Raw genomic sequence first — 18,613 nt, forward strand, 5'->3', positions numbered from 1 at the left:
TGTATATGGAGAAAGATCTTAGAGAAGGACTTCACCTCACCAGTAGTGTGGCTAGGTGTATGGATGAAATACAAGTGACCAGCCTTTTTGCAACACGGTTCTTCGACCATATCGCCGCCTATTTTGTAGAGCTAAAAATGCTTCTCGTAAATGTGTGACACTGCCCCCCCATGACATCACCATGGTCAGATTGTCTGCATTGTCTACATCAGCTGGTATACTTGAATAACTGGTTGTTTGCACCAGTTGTTGAGATAACAAGCCAGAAATCGGTAACTGCGCTAACATGGCTTTCCCTAAAAACTGTAATGGGCAAACTCTGTTAATCAAATAGTTGCCTGGTTGTAGTGGCCCCGAGTCTTGAAGGATGATGGTTATATATAGGCAGCTCTCTCTCCTTATAAGGCCTCAGGGAGAGGCAGGTGGGGGTCGGTTTGAGAAGTGTGGTGGTTTTGTTGGCCTGGTACTTGGTCTAGGCTGACTCCCTGTGGATTCAGGCTGACAACCGAAGTCGCTGCAAAGGGAATCTCAAGGGGTAAGAAAAACTGCAATTTTATTCTTTTGCTGTTCTATCCCCTCTGTATCCTCAGCTTGTCTATCTACTTTTGCTTTCAAACCTAGTGTAGCAGGTGGGATCAGTGGGATGGAGATACAGAGAGCAGATTAGGGCAGGGCCACCTTAACCAGAGCTGATAATTCTTAACTGTGATGAATGATAGGGTGTCTGAATTATGAAGGATGTGCAGCAATTCAGTTGAAATAAATGAGTTAACCATTGCCTGGAGGATAATGGACATAATTGCCTCGTTTGAGACACGACTGATAGACAGCCTGTTGCTCTGTGTGTTTATCATCGTAAGACTCTAATTGGTTAAATGGACTCCCGCTGGACAGTCAAATTTGGTCGGGACTGTTGCTGGACAAATTGCTGGTGTGCAGTTCTGGGACTCATAATGTGTTGACTGAATTTTAAGTGAACAAATGTACAATGCAAATTAGCCATTATTATTCTGTTGTATTGCCTTCCCCACTAGTTATCACAGCAAGTGTTTTTATCTCAATGGCAACTGTTTATGATCAAGCTGCACAATTTCAGAGCTTTGTACGGTTATGGCTGAGAGTTTCAGAGGTCTACTGTTACAGACAGAGAGGCTCAGATGTCACTTGGCAGGCATTTGTGCTGTTACAGTATTGGCCACTGGGCTGTAGGACTGATGGGACTAGAATATGACCTGTCTGCAACGACCATTTGCCTGAGTGCAGTTGAGTTAATGCTTATTTTCTGAGGAATGTCTTGTAATGTCTGTTGCTTTGATTTTTCAATATTTGCGCTAGAAGCTGTTTTATAAATAAACTGTACTTACTCACAAGGAAGAGTTGGGACATCAGTGCTTTTGGTGGTACAGCTCCACGACTAGTGCTGCAACAACATCAGCTACGAGGTGAAGTGTGTGAACCACAGAACATTTCCTGTGACAGATTAATATTTTTGGGGCTTTTCTGTTTTACAACGACATGGAATTCAACATTATTGACTTTAGGGGTCTTGGGTAAGAGGTCAAGGGATTATGTCATCAATCGATTGGCAGTTTTGGGGCATTACATGTGAGTTGGGTGACCCTGACACTGGGGTTAGTGATTCAGAGATGTGGAAACGGCAATGTCTTTTGAGGATGGGTAGACAGAGTCGTCTTATGTTGCACCTGACCTTATTTCTGGTCTCTGAAGACTTGGGTGATATAAGGCAATTATGTTTCAACGCCGCTGTGCATGATGCAAGACAAAGTTATGCTCTTGCTTCGGTGTGTGAACTGTAAAATGTATTTATGTTAGACACACAGCTAAAAATAATTTGAAAAGTGAAGGCCATCATTAGCATAAAATAAAACACTTTGAATTTTTGTATTTAATAAACGCGTTGCTGTTAAATTATGGACACAGACCAGTTTATAAACTCACTTCTCTGAGATTTAAACATGCTGATGATGCCCCTTTACTTGACTGTATTTGGTGCAATTAAAGTCTGTGTATTTAACATCTATGACACAAAGACGATGCATTTTGATAGGTTAGACACACCACAGAAAGCCTTTTTAAGTTTCTGAGTGGTTCAGTTTTCTTTACTCATTATAGCTATGAGCTAAATGTTTTTGATGACACATTTGAGGAAACCTGACTGTCAATGATACCTGAGTGGCTTTCTTTTTTCCTTCTCTTTTTTGTACCAGTGGTAATATCATCAGTCTCGTATTCATGTTATGTCTCAGGTTTTGTAGCTGGTGCAGGTTATGGTATGTGGATAATAGGAACCGATTATGATAAGAGCTGCTCGTGCTGAATTTGGAGCCGTCAAATTGATGGACAGCCTGTGGTGCAGCTGTACTGTCAGTCACTGTTCATATGCATTTTGTTTATGTATGTGTACACGTGTGTCTGTGTTGCTGGTGTCTTTAAATCAATATAGTGTCACCTTGTCATTCCTATAGTCGACTGTTGTGTTTGTGTGTGTGTGTGTGTGTGTATTTGGGCGCGTGACAATGTTTCCATGTGTCCAAATTCCAGTAGGGCTTTGGTTTTTTATGGGGGGCGAGGTTGTCAACACAAATATAGAGCCCACTATACTTACTGCACACTGTAACAAAGCACCAAGTCATTTTAAAGAGAAAAACTTTGTTTTTAAAAGCCCCAAACGCTCCTCTGAAGACGACATCTAATTCCTAAGGTCACTTTGATAATCCTTTAGTGTTGGTAGCCCCAAGTGTTTGTGTATGTTGTTGTCACTGTGTTGCTGGTCTGACTTGTAAGCAACGATCTACTGTACTTTGTTACCATGTCAGCCTGTGTATGTGTGTGTGTGTGTGTGTGTGTGTGTGTGTGTTGCTGGTCCAACAGGTCAGTATCTACAGTGTCACCATGTCAGCGTGGATCAAACGTGGCGATTACAACCACGAGTACCACCACAAACAGAGCCGATATGTGGTTAAAGAATACAGCAGGTATATGATACATGTAACAGGCTAATGCTAACGTACGTACTTAGAACTAAAGCATTAACCTGATGATAGTATTGTAACAGTAGTAAGCTTTTTCATTGCTAAACCTACAAATTAAAAACCCAGACTAGTTTCGAATAGAAAGGCTAACCTGTTTAACATCAAGCTTACACCAAGACCAAACTAACCCTATGCTAAACTTGAAAATAGTTTTCACAAGAATCTTCATAATCCATATCAGGGCTGAACAAAGCATTCTTTAGATTAATCATTAGTGGCTATATCAAGCCAAATCCAACTTCAGCACACAGTAACTTACTACTTTCTTTCGCCCCCATTGTGCTCTGTTAAAACACTGAAACCTGTCTGCTGTGCACAGAAGTGCGAGTGAGTCAACTGCACAGTTTTAATGGGGGTCTCACAAATTGACACCACACATCAGTGAGCAGGTTCAGAAAAACTGCTCTGGATTTGCATTTCAATTTTGGTATATTTCTAATGCTTAAGAGAAGCTTTCCAAACCTCCGAGCAGCAAGAATCTGATACTGTTGCCTTTTTCCAAAGATAAAACACAAAAAAAACACAAGATTTTTCTTGATGAATAACTTAAATTTAACATAACCCTCTCTGGGAACGTATATTATGTAGAAAAATAGAAAATGTTAAGTTTCGATTGAATCAAGATCACGTTTTAACTGTAACAAACTGACTGACGTCAATTCTAGATAGTCTAACACCATTAGTACAAAATGTCTTTGCTAACAGATTTTCTGTCACATCTCACAGCCGTTATAGAGTGTTTATGTATGTGTTTGTTTATGTGTGTGAGAATTATGAGGAGTACCAACAGGTATTCTTGCTGCTGTGTTTCATGTCTTTAATCACCATTTAAAAACCTTATTCTTGCTGCTGCTTATTTTGTCTCACCTCTCTCTTTTTTTTTTTGCTAATAAGCTGCTAACCAGCGCACCATTTTAACAAGGTGTTGACTTCTTTTTACTCATGTAGTGGTAGTGTTTCTACTCATATAGAGCTAATTTACCTGAACAATTTCCTTCTTTTCTATTTCAACCTCAAGTAAGTATGAAGCTTGTCTGTGTGTAATTACCCTCCACAAACTGACTGATTTGCCAATCATATACAACTAAACTATGATTAGTGTGCTCAAAATTATCATTGCTCAATGTATTACAAAACAACTCCAGGCTTTTCCACAGGTTTACCCACTCTAGAGAATCTAAAGAGCAGCACACTGAAATTTGCACATTACTTATTTCACCAATTACCCACAGATCCCACAGGCTTTGTAAATGGTCGTCCCAAGACAGTTATTGGTCAAGGATGGTCTCACCATCATCCCTTAATATGCAACCCAGCCCCCTCCTGCCTCAGTGTCATCACAGCGGTCCCTACACCAACTGCTTTGTCTGTCACTGCCAGATTTTCAGGATTGCTCCAACTCTCTGGACGGCAGGACACTCCCCTCGATTTTCCAGTGGCAGGGGTGGAACAATTCAGGCCTGATGGCTTTCTGGACTATAGTGATGAAAGACTCAGAGCTTTCCAGTGCCAGCTGTGTCTCTGCTGCTGGCAATCTTTGGCGCTCAGGCCACAGGCCTGTTGCCAGTTCTGAGGCAGCCTCTCATGGGTTGCCTTAGTGGCATAGAGTCTGCTGAATATGGAATTTGGCTCATGGATTTTTATGCAAAGATATTGTGTATGGCAGTTAAAAACAGGGCGGGTGTTGTGATTAATCATTGTTAGTCATGATGGTTCCTGACAAAAATGGACACAACAATTGTCTCAGATACAACAATGCCCTCTGTAGTGCAAATCTTCCAGGGGGCAAAGACGACCCTGTCTGAAACACAGATGTAGAACAGTAAGGTGAAATCTTGCAATGCGCCGTTGTACAGAATCCTCTCTTTGTGGTGCTCAAGCCTCTGTACTGTCAACCATGTGAGCCCACTTAGATAGATAGATCTACGTTTCACAGTTCTGATCTGACTTTGATACTGGGAGTTAGATATCTGCCTGATGCTGTTCTGTGTTTCAAGACTGCAATATCTCTAAACTAAGGACATGTTGAGTTATTAGTTGCCTCAGCTGCAGACAGTATCATGTAACAGTATAGGTAGTTCATGATCAAGTGCGAGCTCTGCCTGTGTGTCCAACTAATAGATTTCTGGGAGACAAAAAAGGTGGAAACTACTGGTTGTATTTGTAGAACTGTTTTATTGATAATACATTAATTACATTTTGCTACAATTCTTTTGGCTATTAGCTTAAAATTGCATTATTACATATTTCTAATTCATAAAAACATCAAACTCATAGAATCTGGATCAGTGCGTGGATCGGTGACATCAGATATCGGATTGAGTGAATTGCGTCAGTATTGGCACATGATACTGATATCGGATCCACCCCAACTCTAATTAAAGCATGGGGCTTTACTTCCTTATGTTTTTAATGCCTGTCCGAAGCAAAAAACCTGTGAGAAAATGTACAACTAAATAACTACTGCACGTAGTAATCCTAATACAGTAATCACAGAAATTACCTCTAAACTTGTAAACTTACAATAGCCCATGTTCCAGCAAGTACTAGGAGGGATTGGTGGATCAGTCCTGATTGCCTTTACTGATGATGTCACATTTCAGCGTGCTGCTCAGCAGAGAAAAATGAGCTGGCCTGCAGAGCTTGCTAGCGGCCTCTGCCTTTGCTCATAGAACTAAGGTTGTGATAGATAACCTTTATTTTTATCTTTTCAGAGAGTTTTCAGATAATTGCATACAGCCTGTTGCAGTCTTCACATAGACTTTTTGTTGTTTCCAAAACACTGCTACTTACTGTAAATGTTATTTTTCTTGAAAGCATCCTTAAATGAGGCTAATGTCACATTTACAGTATCCACATACTAGCAGGTACATGTTCCAAGATCACATCTAATAATACATATAATTGTAATTTATAAGCAAAATCACATATAATTTACTCAATTCTCGGCCTGTTGAAAACCTTGTTTTCCTGAAGCCGCTGAACTGACTCAGTTTTTGTCTTTAGCTCTGAGGTGATGGAGGAAAGATATGAGCACAAAACACGCATGCACGTGGAGGAAATGGTAAGAATCTGTGAAGTTTGTCCATCCAGACGTTTGTCTATCCATCCAGACTAAACGTTGGATGAATATTGTGTTTCATGTTGTGTGTCATTTACAGTTGACCTTTAGAAATGTTAATGTTCATGACAATTGTTATAATGTGCTATAGTAATAGGGCAATCAGGTAATACAGAGACGTGTGGGAGAGAGAAGTGAATATTATTCATTTTTCAAATTTATTGGCATTCCTGTTTCTTTATCTAGTTGAAGGCGAAGATGCTGGACAAATATGTGCGTGAGGGGCCGATGATCAGGGGACCAAAGTTCATAGCAAGAGTCAGATCCCACACCGTGTATGAAAATACTCCTGTCAAACTCATCTGCACTGTTGATGGCTTCCCCATGCCCATTGTAAAATGGTAAGGGAGGTCTAAATCATGGAAATCTAATACTAAAACTGATTAAATGTATCAATTAAAAGCTGGCTGTTTAACACTTTTTGATAGATTGGCCTATCATCTCTTCTTTTCTTTCTTTTAGATATGACAGTAACATGATAACAGATTTTAGTATTGGTGTAAACTAATGTTTTGCTAACAATGTCATCTATTAAGGTTCCAAAAGTCTTGATGCTTGTGAGCTGTAATTTTCATATGTTTTAGGTATAAAGATGATGTGATCCTGAATGTGTCCTCTGGAAAGTACATCGTTGAATCTAAAGGTGGAATCCACTCTCTGGAGATCCCAAGGTATGGCAAGTCAGAGAACACAGACTTTACAATGATTGCGTGTGTTTTACTACTCGATAAGCTGGTTTTCAAATTAAAAGGGACAACACACAACAAAACATATTTACTCATAAAGGTCAGTTTATTTGTTACAGTTTCAGAACGACCCCGCTTGTAAAAAAAAAAAACACGTCTTATGTCTTCTGGAGGGAGACTTGTAAAGTTCAAACTATTTAACAGAACAACTGCGTTATAAAATGCAGATATGGAGTTTAAAACATGAGGATGTTTAACAGGCAGAAAAATGTCAAATGAGATGCTGTTGAGTTCCATTACGCAAATTCTAAGTCTAGATCCGTCACAACGTCAGGTTATCTTTTTTTTATTTTCCCAACTTTAAGTGCCAGAATAAATTACTAGTAACCCCTAATTGTTCCTTGCTTTTTGCTATGCATGCAGAAGCCCATGAGGTACATGAAACAGTAGTAATAAAAGAAAATAAAAAGGCTACAAGCTGATGTAAACAATGTAGGTGTCTAAATATGTAAAACAGGTTTTCCAAGCGGCTAATATGTTGGGAAATATATTTAATATGTTCGTTAGGCTTTAAGGACACAATTAATTGTCCATTTATTGGGTGTGTGATTCATGACTCTTGCCCACTTGGGTCACTGACTGGCTAATCATCTATCCCAAGACTACCTCTTGAACCATGAGGAAAATCTGCCTCCAGAGTCTCATCAGGATCGCCGCACAGATTCACAGAGGTAGTAATGACATCAGAGTCAGCTGACTGACTGTGTGGGGAGGCTGTTTGAGTACAGATATGTGGGGGAGAGGAGGGGGCATCTACCCCTCTCCCTCCAGTCTTAGGAAGCTCAGCTGTTCGACTGCTGACCTCAGTGCTACGTGATACTCCAGGATTCTTTAAGTCATCACTCTCCGCTCGGATCCAGTCACCTTTAGCTCCTTCTGTCTGTTACATACACACAGATAAGCCAACGGCCATTACTCCGTAATAGTCCCATCATCTTCCTGAGTGAACTTAAACTCACAAGACCTTGACATAGATTACCCTTTACACAGAAGGTTGTGTGTTTTCTGTGAAAAAAACAACAACAAAATGGTCAAAAAGACAGCTACCATGAAGGGCTTGGGATAGTTTTAAAAACAGGCTGGAAGACCGCAGAGGAGAAATCTCTTTTGAATTGCAAATTACCAGCAGCCTGTCGTAATTTTAAGCCAGGCTCATGACAGAATGCAGAATCCTACCAACCTCTCAATCCTTGATCCTTACACCATGGTATTCATGTAGACCCCCCCACACACATTTGCAGCAGTGCAAACAATTCTGTGCATTTGAAGGATTTACTGAATGCTATTATGATCCAAAAAACATTTGCTGCTCTCCCTCAACTCCCCGCACTCTGCATGGGCTGAAATTCCCATGTTAGATGATACTGCTGTAATTTGAGGTTTCTGTAAAGTTGGTGAGAAGAGCATCAGGGTGGGAGAGCAATACAGAGAGGAACAGACTGAGGGATAAAGACTGAATGAAACAAGTAAGAGGTTAAACTCAGAGGTTGGTGTTAGTCTTTAAGTCATGAAGCCCTCTTCTGCCTCAAAGCGTTTCTCTTGATATCTCTCTAACAGGCTTTCTTGGCTCGCACCATCTGACAACAGATTTGTCTAGATCAGAAGCTTTTGCAACTTGTTTGCTTGGTGCTTTCTTTTCAGGTTGTCAAACATTTGTGGCTGTATGGCTCTAGTGGGAACAAAAGCAGCAACATCTCATGGAAATATAATTTAGAGGAAGCATGACAATCACAAGAGAAACAGAAGGCGATGCATCATGTTGCATTTGGAACTTGATCACGCCACGTATTTTTCTGCAACAGATTTGATTGTAAAATAATATTTTCTGTGAAAAATCCCTGGAAATTTAACCAGTTCTGAAAGAAAATTACTGTCATCTATTCACAAAGCGTATATTACAACTTTAAAGCACTCTCTCAAAGTATTATGTCTAAAGCCAAGTCGGAGCATTACTTAATCTGTCTTATCTAGCTGCTGATTTTCTCTCGCAGCAAGATGCAATCATGTGGGAAATTATTGCTTATTTGGTGCATTGGTTTCATACACCTTGTAAAGATTACTTCAGTGGAGCAGATCTTTGTGGACACACGGTGCGTCTGGTATGTAGACATTTCCCATGTTTTATAGGTGACTGTAAACATAACTAAAGACTCACACAAACATCCGGGGCTTGATATCAGGGTGAGGAAGAACCTTGCTAAGATAAAAACCCAAACCTGTGGTTTTATTTACACATCCGAAGGCTGTTTTAAGAAATCTTTTGGTTAATACAATAATAGTATGTGAGTATGTGATTAAAGGAATACTTAACTTGTGTTTTGTTGTGTTTTTATAGATGCACAACTGATGATACCGCCCAGTACACTGTTGTGGCTGGTAACAACCATGGACAGGTGTCTTGTCAGGCCTCCATTGTGGTCAAGAGTAAGTCCCTCTATCCGATTGTCTAGTATGTGATGTTGTAGTATAGTTTTTAATCATACAGTCACACCAGAACAAGCTGCTACGTATGAGAGCATTCAACCCAGATTTGAATTCTGGCTTGCACTATCTGTGGAATCTATAAGTCTTGAAAAATAAAAAATTACTGTACATTTAATTATCTCTGTTCAGGTAACAATAACTGGAGTTTCATAAAATAACTTTTGTCATTACATTTAGCTGAGGCACTTTCGTGTGTGTTGCTCTCTCTTTGCTTGTTCACCAGTTTCTTAGCTGTTATTTTTTACAAATGCCTGCTGCTAATAATGGTTATCTTTTGGTATGTTTTTTTTTTAAATCATGTAGGGTTCAGGATGGAGGATGAGTCCTGTCCTTATGCATGGTTGCCTTTCACAGGTGAGCATCATAAAAATGTCCAGAGACTACACTATCAGTACCACTACCATGATATAACAAGTCTCTTTTTTCTCATATTCCCATCTCCCTGTCATTCATTCTTCCTTTTCTCCATTCTCTCAGCTGCTATGCTTCCCAAGATCCATTACACTAAAATCATCATCACTTTTCTGGAGAAGTTTGGGCCGGTGTTTTCTTCAGAGGGAGGATCTGCCAGTCTGACTGCTACCATGACCCTGGAACCCAACCTGGCCAACCTGCAGCCTGAGGCACAGTGGTACAGAGATGGTAATTGTTATAAAGTAGCATTTTATGACTAAGTAATTACACTGTAATTGCTGGTAATAAATACCCCCTGCCGTGGCGACTACCAGACCCAATCTAGTCTACATGCAGCCAGAGGCACAGTAGTGGAAAAATGGGAATATGTTACGGACACTATTTTTATTACTAATTACTTATAGAGAAAATAGCTACATAGACTCTAGTGATATAACCCCAGTTCATGAGTAGTTTAATTTGCTGAGTGTGTGTACAGTATGTAGACATTACATAAAGGTGCCACGTGGTACAAAAGCAAATCAAATCATGTATAATTTATAGAAATATATTGCTTCAGCAGTTTGCAGTGGAGGTTTGTAGGGATTATGCAGGGAATTGAATGAATTCAGGATCCTGTCTCTCTTCCAGACGAGCGCCTGTTTGAGTCTAAATGGGTGAAGATTGACACTGGCAGAGGAGTCACCACCTTGACTATTCCCAACCTCTTCAAAGACGATGAAGGCCTCTACACACTACGCATGGTCACTAAAGGAGGCACCGCAGAACACAGTGCTTTTGTTTCTGTCGCAGGTGACGTGCCGGATCATTAGACAGTCCCTCAGACTATAGGAAGGAATAAGACTGGAAAGTTTGGTGTACTGTATGTAAGTGCTAATGAAATTGAGATTTCTCAGAGTACGAGAAAAAAAGTCATATTGAGAAAACGGCCCTTAAAGAAAGGCATTGTAAATTCCATAAATCTTAAGACAAGGACTCTGATACTATGGTTATTTAATTATTACTTAAATTTTTTAACATGTCACTGTGTCACTTCCTGTGTAGATGGTCCTCCCCCAGTCGCCAAGGCACCTGGTGCTCCTATGGACATCAAGATCCATGATGCCAATAGAGACTATGTCATTGTGTCATGGAAGCCCCCAAATACCACCACAGAGGGACCAATCCTGGGATACTTTGTGGACAAGTAGGAGTTACTGATATAAACACCATAAATAACTAAACTGATCAACATAAAAACAAACTGTAAGTCATCACATAGAGTTTGTTTGGTTTGGGGTTTTTTGTCTTTTAGGCACAGGGAGTCCTTCCTTTGACTCTATACTGAAATATTTTAATGTACTTGTTAGTGTACTGTACTCCATTCATTTTATTATTGACCCTTTCTGTACAACACAACCTTAAATACTCTTAGAGTTTAAACTAAGTATCTTTTGCAAGCAATCACTGTTTCTATATATTTTTTAATGCAGCTAACTCTTACACTTTCGCCGAGCACCATAATAGACAAAGATGATGACTGTGAAGCTAACTTTAATTGATGCACCTGTTACTTTTACAATGGACAATCCACTCTATTCTAATACACAGCCCAAAATTGATCACTATAATAATTTCATCTGTATTACTGCCCGTGTTCCTCCATTATTCTTGTGCTGTCAGGTAGATTAATTGCTGTAATCGAGTTGCACCAACTTTTATGGCCCGGCCTTGTAAAAATGTCCTCTGCAAATTGAACCTCCACTACATCAGAACTTTACTCTTGTCAATAATTAAATTTGTTGTAACAACTTGTGATGACATAATGATGGTGACTTCTTTTATATGGTTCTGATTTAGGCAGAGGCTTTAACAACATGATACCAGTCAAAATAATCTATATTTTATTAATCTAAACCTGTGTATATAATATGTAACTTTCCTAACACCACTTCCTGTCTCTTGTGCTGTTCATTTTATAGATGTGAGGTTGGAACTGAAAACTGGGCCCAATGCAATGATCACCCCATTAAAATTTGTAAATACCCAGTGTCTGGGCTGTTTGAAGGACACTCCTACTACTTCAGAGTCAGAGCAGTCAACTCGCACGGAATCAGCAAAGCATCCCGCATGTCTGATCCTATCGCTGCGCTGGACCCCACTGAGTTTGAGAAGCTCCATGGTGGGTTTAACTGGATTAGTACAGAGAAATGTCATCTCTGCCTTTTATATTACACCATTTGAAGACTTGAGGAAATGTGTTCTGTAGTCTCTGACGTACCAAATGTTATTGCTGTTTTGGTATGTTTTGGATGGAATCTAAATAAATAATTTGTGACATTGACTGACTGGACACAATTCATCATATAGTCAGTTATTAATGGTTTCATACAGTTTAGGTCAAATCATTGATATATAGAGGAAGTTAAAAAAAATGTTTGAATGACGTGCCTTTTCTTGGTCAGTGCAGTTTAAAAAATAACTGGTCCTCCTGTCACCATTGATCAAAATTCCACATGAATTGATTAGATAATGTGATGAACAGTAAGACTTGCATCCCAGTGTGCTGTTTGATGCATTTCAAGAACCACAGAATGTTAACTCATCTCTAGCTAAACAATTTTTCCAAGCGAGCAATAGATAAAGTCCCGTTACCTCAACGTAAAGCAGATTGGTGATCATGTTGTTTTTTTCTTCCTGCAGCCAAAAAACTTGGAGGAAAACTAAACATTGTGTCTTACCATGATGAAGTGGAAGGTGAGAATTTTCTAAAATGAAAACATTTCCATATTCTTCTACGATGTCCTTCCGGTGAATTAATGTACAGCCAGACGACAATGGTAGATGTCTCACAGTGCAAGTGTTAATATATACTTAATCATTTATGTGTGTGTGTTTCTGTGCAGCTGAAGGAAAGCCTCCAGGTGCTCCATCAGGAATCAGTGTCTCAGAAATAGACAGGACATATGTTGTTCTGAGCTGGAAAGCCCCAGCATATTCCAGCAAGGCTCCCATGTGGTACTTCATAGAAAAGGTAACAATGTTGTACTTTTACCAGTGCTGCTAAAAGTAAATTATACATGTATTTACATGTTTGTATGTACTGTATACTATGGATTCACTGATTATTGTCGACTCATGTCAAACTGGCTAATTATTGGATCCTGTATTCAGTATTTTTCTGATTTTTTTCCTCTAAATTAATCAAATAAGTGTAGTGGAGTAAAAAGTACAACATTTTCCTCCAAGATGTAATGCTATGCTACATTATATTTGGTCCAACAATCTGACTTTCTTTTCTAAAATTAACTTACGTGTTATATGCTGGAACAAGCCCAAAGCTGACTGAATTTAATTGTTAATAAAGCTGAGAGATATCAAGCAAACTTCTCATCACCATTCAGGCTACAATGCTCTCTCTCTCTCTCTCTCTCTCTCTCGCTCGCCCCACAGAGCTTGGTAGAAAGTGGTGCGTGGCAGCGTGTTAACACTCAGGTCCCCATTCGGTCTCCCCGTTATGCTGTCTTTGACCTGGCAGAGGGCAAACACTATCAGTTCAGAGTTTTGTCTGCCAATATCTATGGAAACAGTGAGCCATCAGAGCCAAGTGCAACTATTGAGACCCTGCAACTCAAAGGTCTGTTTATGGCTTCACAGTGTAACACACATCTATTTTCTACACCAGTGGAATGAATCCACACTGACGCTGCTGCTGTGTTTATGATTGTCTGTGAAATGTCTTCAGGTGTGCCATCTGCACCCGGTCAGGTAATTGCCACCAGGGAAACAGACACCTCTGTCCTCATCCAGTGGGCTCCACCAAAGGAACCAAACAATCTGATTGGCTACTACATTGATCAGTGTGTGAAGGGGTCCAAGGACTGGGAATCGGCCAATCACAAACCTCGCAAGAACACCAAGTATGTTTTCAACCCATCAACAACCGACTGTATTGCGCAGAAATGTTTCTTTGTTTGATTCTCTTGATTACTGACTGATTACTGCGAGTGGGTTTGTTTCTGCAGGTTTGTGGTTAGCGGTCTGACCAAAGGAGAAACCTATGTGTTCCGTGTCCAGGCTATCAATGAGATAGGTCTTAGCGATGAATCCCAGGAGTCCTCACCTCTGACTGTCAAGGCTGCCCTCAGTCAGTATATTATATTTTTTGGTCATTCTGATTAATGATGATGATGATAATGATGATAATCTGCTTTTAAAAATCTCGCTGCCGGACTGTGATGACTATTTTAATGATTGTTGTATTATTATACATTTTAAAATTCAACACTGCCTTTTTAGCTCATCCCTCTGCTCCTTACGACATCGCAATGCTGAACTGTGACGGCCATTCAATGGTTCTGAACTGGAAGAAACCTCTTCACTCTGGAGGATCAAAGATCAAGGAGTACTATGTGGACAAAAGACGCAGCGGAACAACCATGTGGAGGGAGATTCACATCCCACCAATCTCTGAAAGACTTTATAAGGTACAGTAATGTCTGTTGTTACCTTATTTCCTTATTTTTTTTATACATATATAAATTGAATACAAGCACATAAGTCAGGTATCTTTGTTTTAAAAATGGTTTGATTTGGTTTTCCACATTCTAAGGAAAATATCTGGGTCAGTCAGTGTTATTTATCCGTTTGTGTGTGGCATATTAGTAACCATGATAACATTTTACTGACAGGTGGAGGGCTTGACAGAGGGAGCAGTCTATCAGTTCCAGGCGTATGCAGCCAACCTGGCTGGCCTCGGACCAGCCTCCAAACATTCAGCTGACTTCACCTGTGAGGCCTGGACCATGCCGGAGCCTGGTTAGTAAACGTCATCCTCTGACTAATTCATGACACACGAAACATGAAACCAAAATACCTCGATAATAATCAACAGGACGAGAGTTAATGTCGTCATTGAAATGTCCACACATGTACAAACGTGTTTCCTCTCGCTCTGTGTGTCCTTTAGGCCCTGCCTATAATCTGACCTTCACTGAAGTGAGAGATAACTCAGTGGTGGTTGAGTGGCAGAAGCCTGTCTACCCTGGTTCTGGACCAATCACAGGCTATCATGTTGAGTACGCTAAGAAGGGCACTTCTGAGTGGACCACGGCCAATCAAACAGCTGTCAGTCACCGCTTCCACAAGGTGAGAGCATCTTTAATATGGTTTATGTTCCAGTATGATTATTTATCTGAAATCCTTCCATTTATTACCTGGATACACTGCAGTTTGACATAAAAATCACAAATTAGTTGATCGGTGGATTAAATGATAATCAATCTATTCCACAGTTTTGATTTTTTGAGCAAAAAAAGCCAACAATTCTCTGGTTCCAACTTCCTGACTTACGATTTCTTTTTGTCTTTAATGACAGTACACTTCATATTTTTAGGTTTTGTCCTGTTGGTCAGCCAAAATATTATTGTGGAGAAACAGGATGCTGGCACCTGTTTGCTATAATTTTCAAATGACACATACATTACGTTTGTGAGGTATTCATCCTTCTGTACAGTGCAGTGATACACTTAAACTGTGTAATGCTGACACCTAGTGGATAAAGGAAACAGTTACCGGGTTAAATAGTACAAAAAAACAAGATAAGACGGTAAATGGATGTGCTTGATTTTAGAATGAAAAGTAGCTTTTACATGATTAATCTCATTTGGTCAGTCAACAAATCAACATTATATGGTTTTGATTACTCTGTAATATTTAGTGGCCTAATAAAACATGGGTTGCAAAACAGTACAGTTTAATTATGAGTGATAAAATTTGATTAATGAATTTGTCACCAAAAATCTAAAATAAAATAATTGGTCTGGATGCTGGTATATGGCGATACATCCTGCATTTATCAGCTGCAGAAGCTGCTGGATCTCAGAATTTACTGCTGCTGTCACTGTCTCATAACTTTTCTCAGAAACTGGACCATCTGGAACAGTTTCTGATGTTGTGGAAAAACACATTGCAACAAAGTTAATCTGACAGTCACTTTATCTATCAAATTTGCCCCAATTTATGATTAACACCAGTGTACCATCCCTTCACTAACACTAGGTTGTCTCCTTGCTTCCTAGGTAACAGGTCTGGAGATGGGCACTAGCTACGTGTTCAGAGTGCGTGCGGCCAATGCGGCAGGAGTGGGTATGGCCTCAATGGCCTCTGACCCTGTGACTGCCAAGGCTGCGGCAGGTAACGTTTATTCATAGACAGCAGGATTGTTTTCAAATGTGTGTCATCTTGACCATTTTCCATCTGGCATCACCAAGTTTGTCTTTGAAAACACACAACATAGTGAACACATGGCTTTGCCAAGCTGGAATGATGCACTCTTTTTCAAAGAGCTGGAGGCAAGATCAAAGTGGGGAATGGAGCGGACAAATATAATAAAATCCCACTGAAATATAAAAGTCTATGGACTATATTCCTTCTGTGTTTTTTGGAGACTGAAATGTGTGCAGTTTAAACATTTTTGCTCCTCTTGTCTCTTTGTGTATTCAAGGTTCACAGGAGGTGTCCTGTGTCGTGGATGAGAAGTCAGGCGACATTGTTCTGTCATTCGAGTCCTGCCAAATAAACGAGGGCTCTCAGTTCATCTGGAAGAAAGACTATAAAGAAATCACAGATTTCTCCAAGGGCGTTATGATTAAGACTGAAGGCAGCACGTAAGAACACACACCCACACGCATACACACAGACACAGACACAGTCACACAAATACAGTATTTATGCGTACACATGATACACAAACACAAACAGCTGGATACCATAAAAAATGCATTTTGAGATCTTGAATGTGCATCATCCCCGTATCTGTCTGTCTGTGTCTGCATCCTAGTTCTAAGATGATCTTTACGAGTGCAGACAAAGAAGACTTTGGGACGTACTCTGTTTCTGTCACCAACACAGAGGGAGTCTCATCCAGCCATACAATCACTGCTGAAGGTATGATGCCACCTATTGCTGTGTAAGAGTGGCTCTGGTGCCAGCCAAACTCTTTCAAAATGTACGGGAACTCAGTTCTGACTTCTATCTACAATCATTTGTGTTATTTACGCCCTAGGCTGACAGATCATTTATTCCTGTCGGCATACTTTGACATGAATTGTTACCATAATTATCTTTACATCTTTTATATTACATTAAATAACACTAAATATATGTGTTTCCTTCATCTGTTAAAGTTCTGCATGCAAATATCTTTTATGCCTTGATCATGAAAATTTGAACAGCTGTTAAGTATCAAAAGCAAAATATAAAAGGAAAGTATGTGTCGAAGAACTGAGGCGGGCACTGTGTGGGATGAAATAAAGATGAAAGCGACGAGACGGTGACTAAAAACGATCACACAGGCATGCAGGCAACAAACAATTTCATTACACATCTGATGAATGCTAGCAGAGCAGTTGCTCACAACATTTCTCCCTGCTTGGGGCAGTGTGTATGTTTTAAAAGCACGTCTTTGTGGCAAAGGGTTTTCTGTCAGAAAGTTTCACAATATTTTTCCCGCTATTGCAACACTTCGCTGCCAGGCTATAATATGTTATTCAGTGCGCATTACACAGATTGCTTCCCATTTGGCTCTCAGTTATTCAGCCTTACTTACAATAATGTCCAAACTCCTAGTACACAAGGTTTCATATATTTCACTTATATCACAGGTACTTGGGAAGACTCTGATCATTTAATGTACTTACTCTTAATGCAGTTTCAAAGTGGACCTTTGGGTCCAGTTCTAGGCTTGAAAGAACGCTGAGCCATAATGTATTGTCCCCACTACAGCTTTGTAAGTGTGCATTTATCTGCCTCGATCTATTAAACACAATAACAGTACTCACTTCTCCAACTCCAAACTTGGTGCCAAACTTGGTGCTCGAATCGCGCCATCAAGATAAAATGACATCTGCGTACAAATTGTAAGATGTTTTTTAGTTGCTTATTGGTGCCCACGGCTGCATGAAATGAATAAGTTGTCTCTTCACGTTTCAGAGTTGGCGAAGATGCTGGCACTCAGCTACGAAATCAGACACCCAAGTAGGTACCTCTGGCTGACTCTCTCCATCTCTCATAATCTCTCTCTTTGTCCTTTTAATCTCTCTTTTCTCACACGTTTTCCTCCGCCGCGTCTTTAATCTGTCTTACCCACTCTCTCTCTTTCCCGCTTTCTCCCTTTCACGCCTTCATTTTGCTTTGTTCTGACTCGCTTTGAACCTTTCAGATTTCTTTCTTCTTTTACGAGCGCATTTCTCTTTTTTATTTGATTCAAAAAAAGTCTTACCTGCTTTTGCATCACCTGCCTAACCACAATACACTTCTCCTGGTCTTTTGGCCTCTTCTCCTTTCCCCTCCTCATCTCTTACTTATAGTTTGGTTAAGTTATAAGTAATTGAGTGCAATAATGTTTTTGAACCCGTAACGTTCAACTCTGGTCTTCTCTCCTATAGTCATCCCGCTGAAATCAGAGTTGGCCTATAAGATTTTGGAGAGAGGCAGAATGAGGTTCTGGCTGCAGGCTGAGGAGATTTCCTCCAAAGTCACCTACAAATTCTTTGCCAACAACAAGGAACTTTCTGGAGCTGATGTAAGATACACTGTAGTTTGAGGCATGGACAGACGCAGAGAAATTAGAAAAAAAAAAAAGACTTTCTGGCTTCAAGGTGAAAGAATTGTATGTCTGCCCTTGTTGCAAAATTAAAACTAGAGGTGTTCTGATACAGTGAAGTCATGATTCTCCAAATCCAGTTATGCCAAACTGCCTGAAGGCCGTCTCAAAGGCTCTGAATAGCCTACTATAATGCATTATGATGTCACTT

The 18,613-nt window shown here is 40.0% G+C and overlaps 1 protein-coding gene across 1 annotated transcript in view; it reads left to right on the forward strand.

Annotated features, from left to right (window-relative positions):
* Positions 1 to 2,898: 2,898 nt before the first annotated feature.
* The window catches only part of myom2b (myomesin 2b), a 30,190-nt gene continuing 14,475 nt past the window's right edge, over positions 2,899 to 18,613 (forward strand). The window contains exons 1-23 of the mRNA XM_073464260.1: positions 2,899 to 2,996; positions 6,060 to 6,117; positions 6,361 to 6,515; positions 6,759 to 6,845; positions 9,256 to 9,344; positions 9,708 to 9,758; positions 9,882 to 10,046; positions 10,449 to 10,610; positions 10,863 to 11,004; positions 11,780 to 11,979; positions 12,501 to 12,554; positions 12,704 to 12,831; positions 13,251 to 13,434; positions 13,543 to 13,717; positions 13,823 to 13,944; positions 14,097 to 14,284; positions 14,489 to 14,615; positions 14,767 to 14,945; positions 15,878 to 15,992; positions 16,303 to 16,465; positions 16,639 to 16,745; positions 17,790 to 17,834; positions 18,245 to 18,381. Coding sequence (XP_073320361.1) covers positions 2,914 to 2,996; positions 6,060 to 6,117; positions 6,361 to 6,515; positions 6,759 to 6,845; positions 9,256 to 9,344; positions 9,708 to 9,758; positions 9,882 to 10,046; positions 10,449 to 10,610; positions 10,863 to 11,004; positions 11,780 to 11,979; positions 12,501 to 12,554; positions 12,704 to 12,831; positions 13,251 to 13,434; positions 13,543 to 13,717; positions 13,823 to 13,944; positions 14,097 to 14,284; positions 14,489 to 14,615; positions 14,767 to 14,945; positions 15,878 to 15,992; positions 16,303 to 16,465; positions 16,639 to 16,745; positions 17,790 to 17,834; positions 18,245 to 18,381 — 2,916 coding nt within the window. The 5' untranslated portion in view covers positions 2,899 to 2,913. The remainder of the gene's footprint in view (positions 2,997 to 6,059; positions 6,118 to 6,360; positions 6,516 to 6,758; positions 6,846 to 9,255; positions 9,345 to 9,707; positions 9,759 to 9,881; positions 10,047 to 10,448; positions 10,611 to 10,862; positions 11,005 to 11,779; positions 11,980 to 12,500; positions 12,555 to 12,703; positions 12,832 to 13,250; positions 13,435 to 13,542; positions 13,718 to 13,822; positions 13,945 to 14,096; positions 14,285 to 14,488; positions 14,616 to 14,766; positions 14,946 to 15,877; positions 15,993 to 16,302; positions 16,466 to 16,638; positions 16,746 to 17,789; positions 17,835 to 18,244; positions 18,382 to 18,613) is intronic.

This window comes from Pagrus major, chromosome 4 (genome assembly GCF_040436345.1).
Source record: "Pagrus major chromosome 4, Pma_NU_1.0".
In the NCBI taxonomy this organism is placed as follows: domain Eukaryota; kingdom Metazoa; phylum Chordata; class Actinopteri; order Spariformes; family Sparidae; genus Pagrus; species Pagrus major.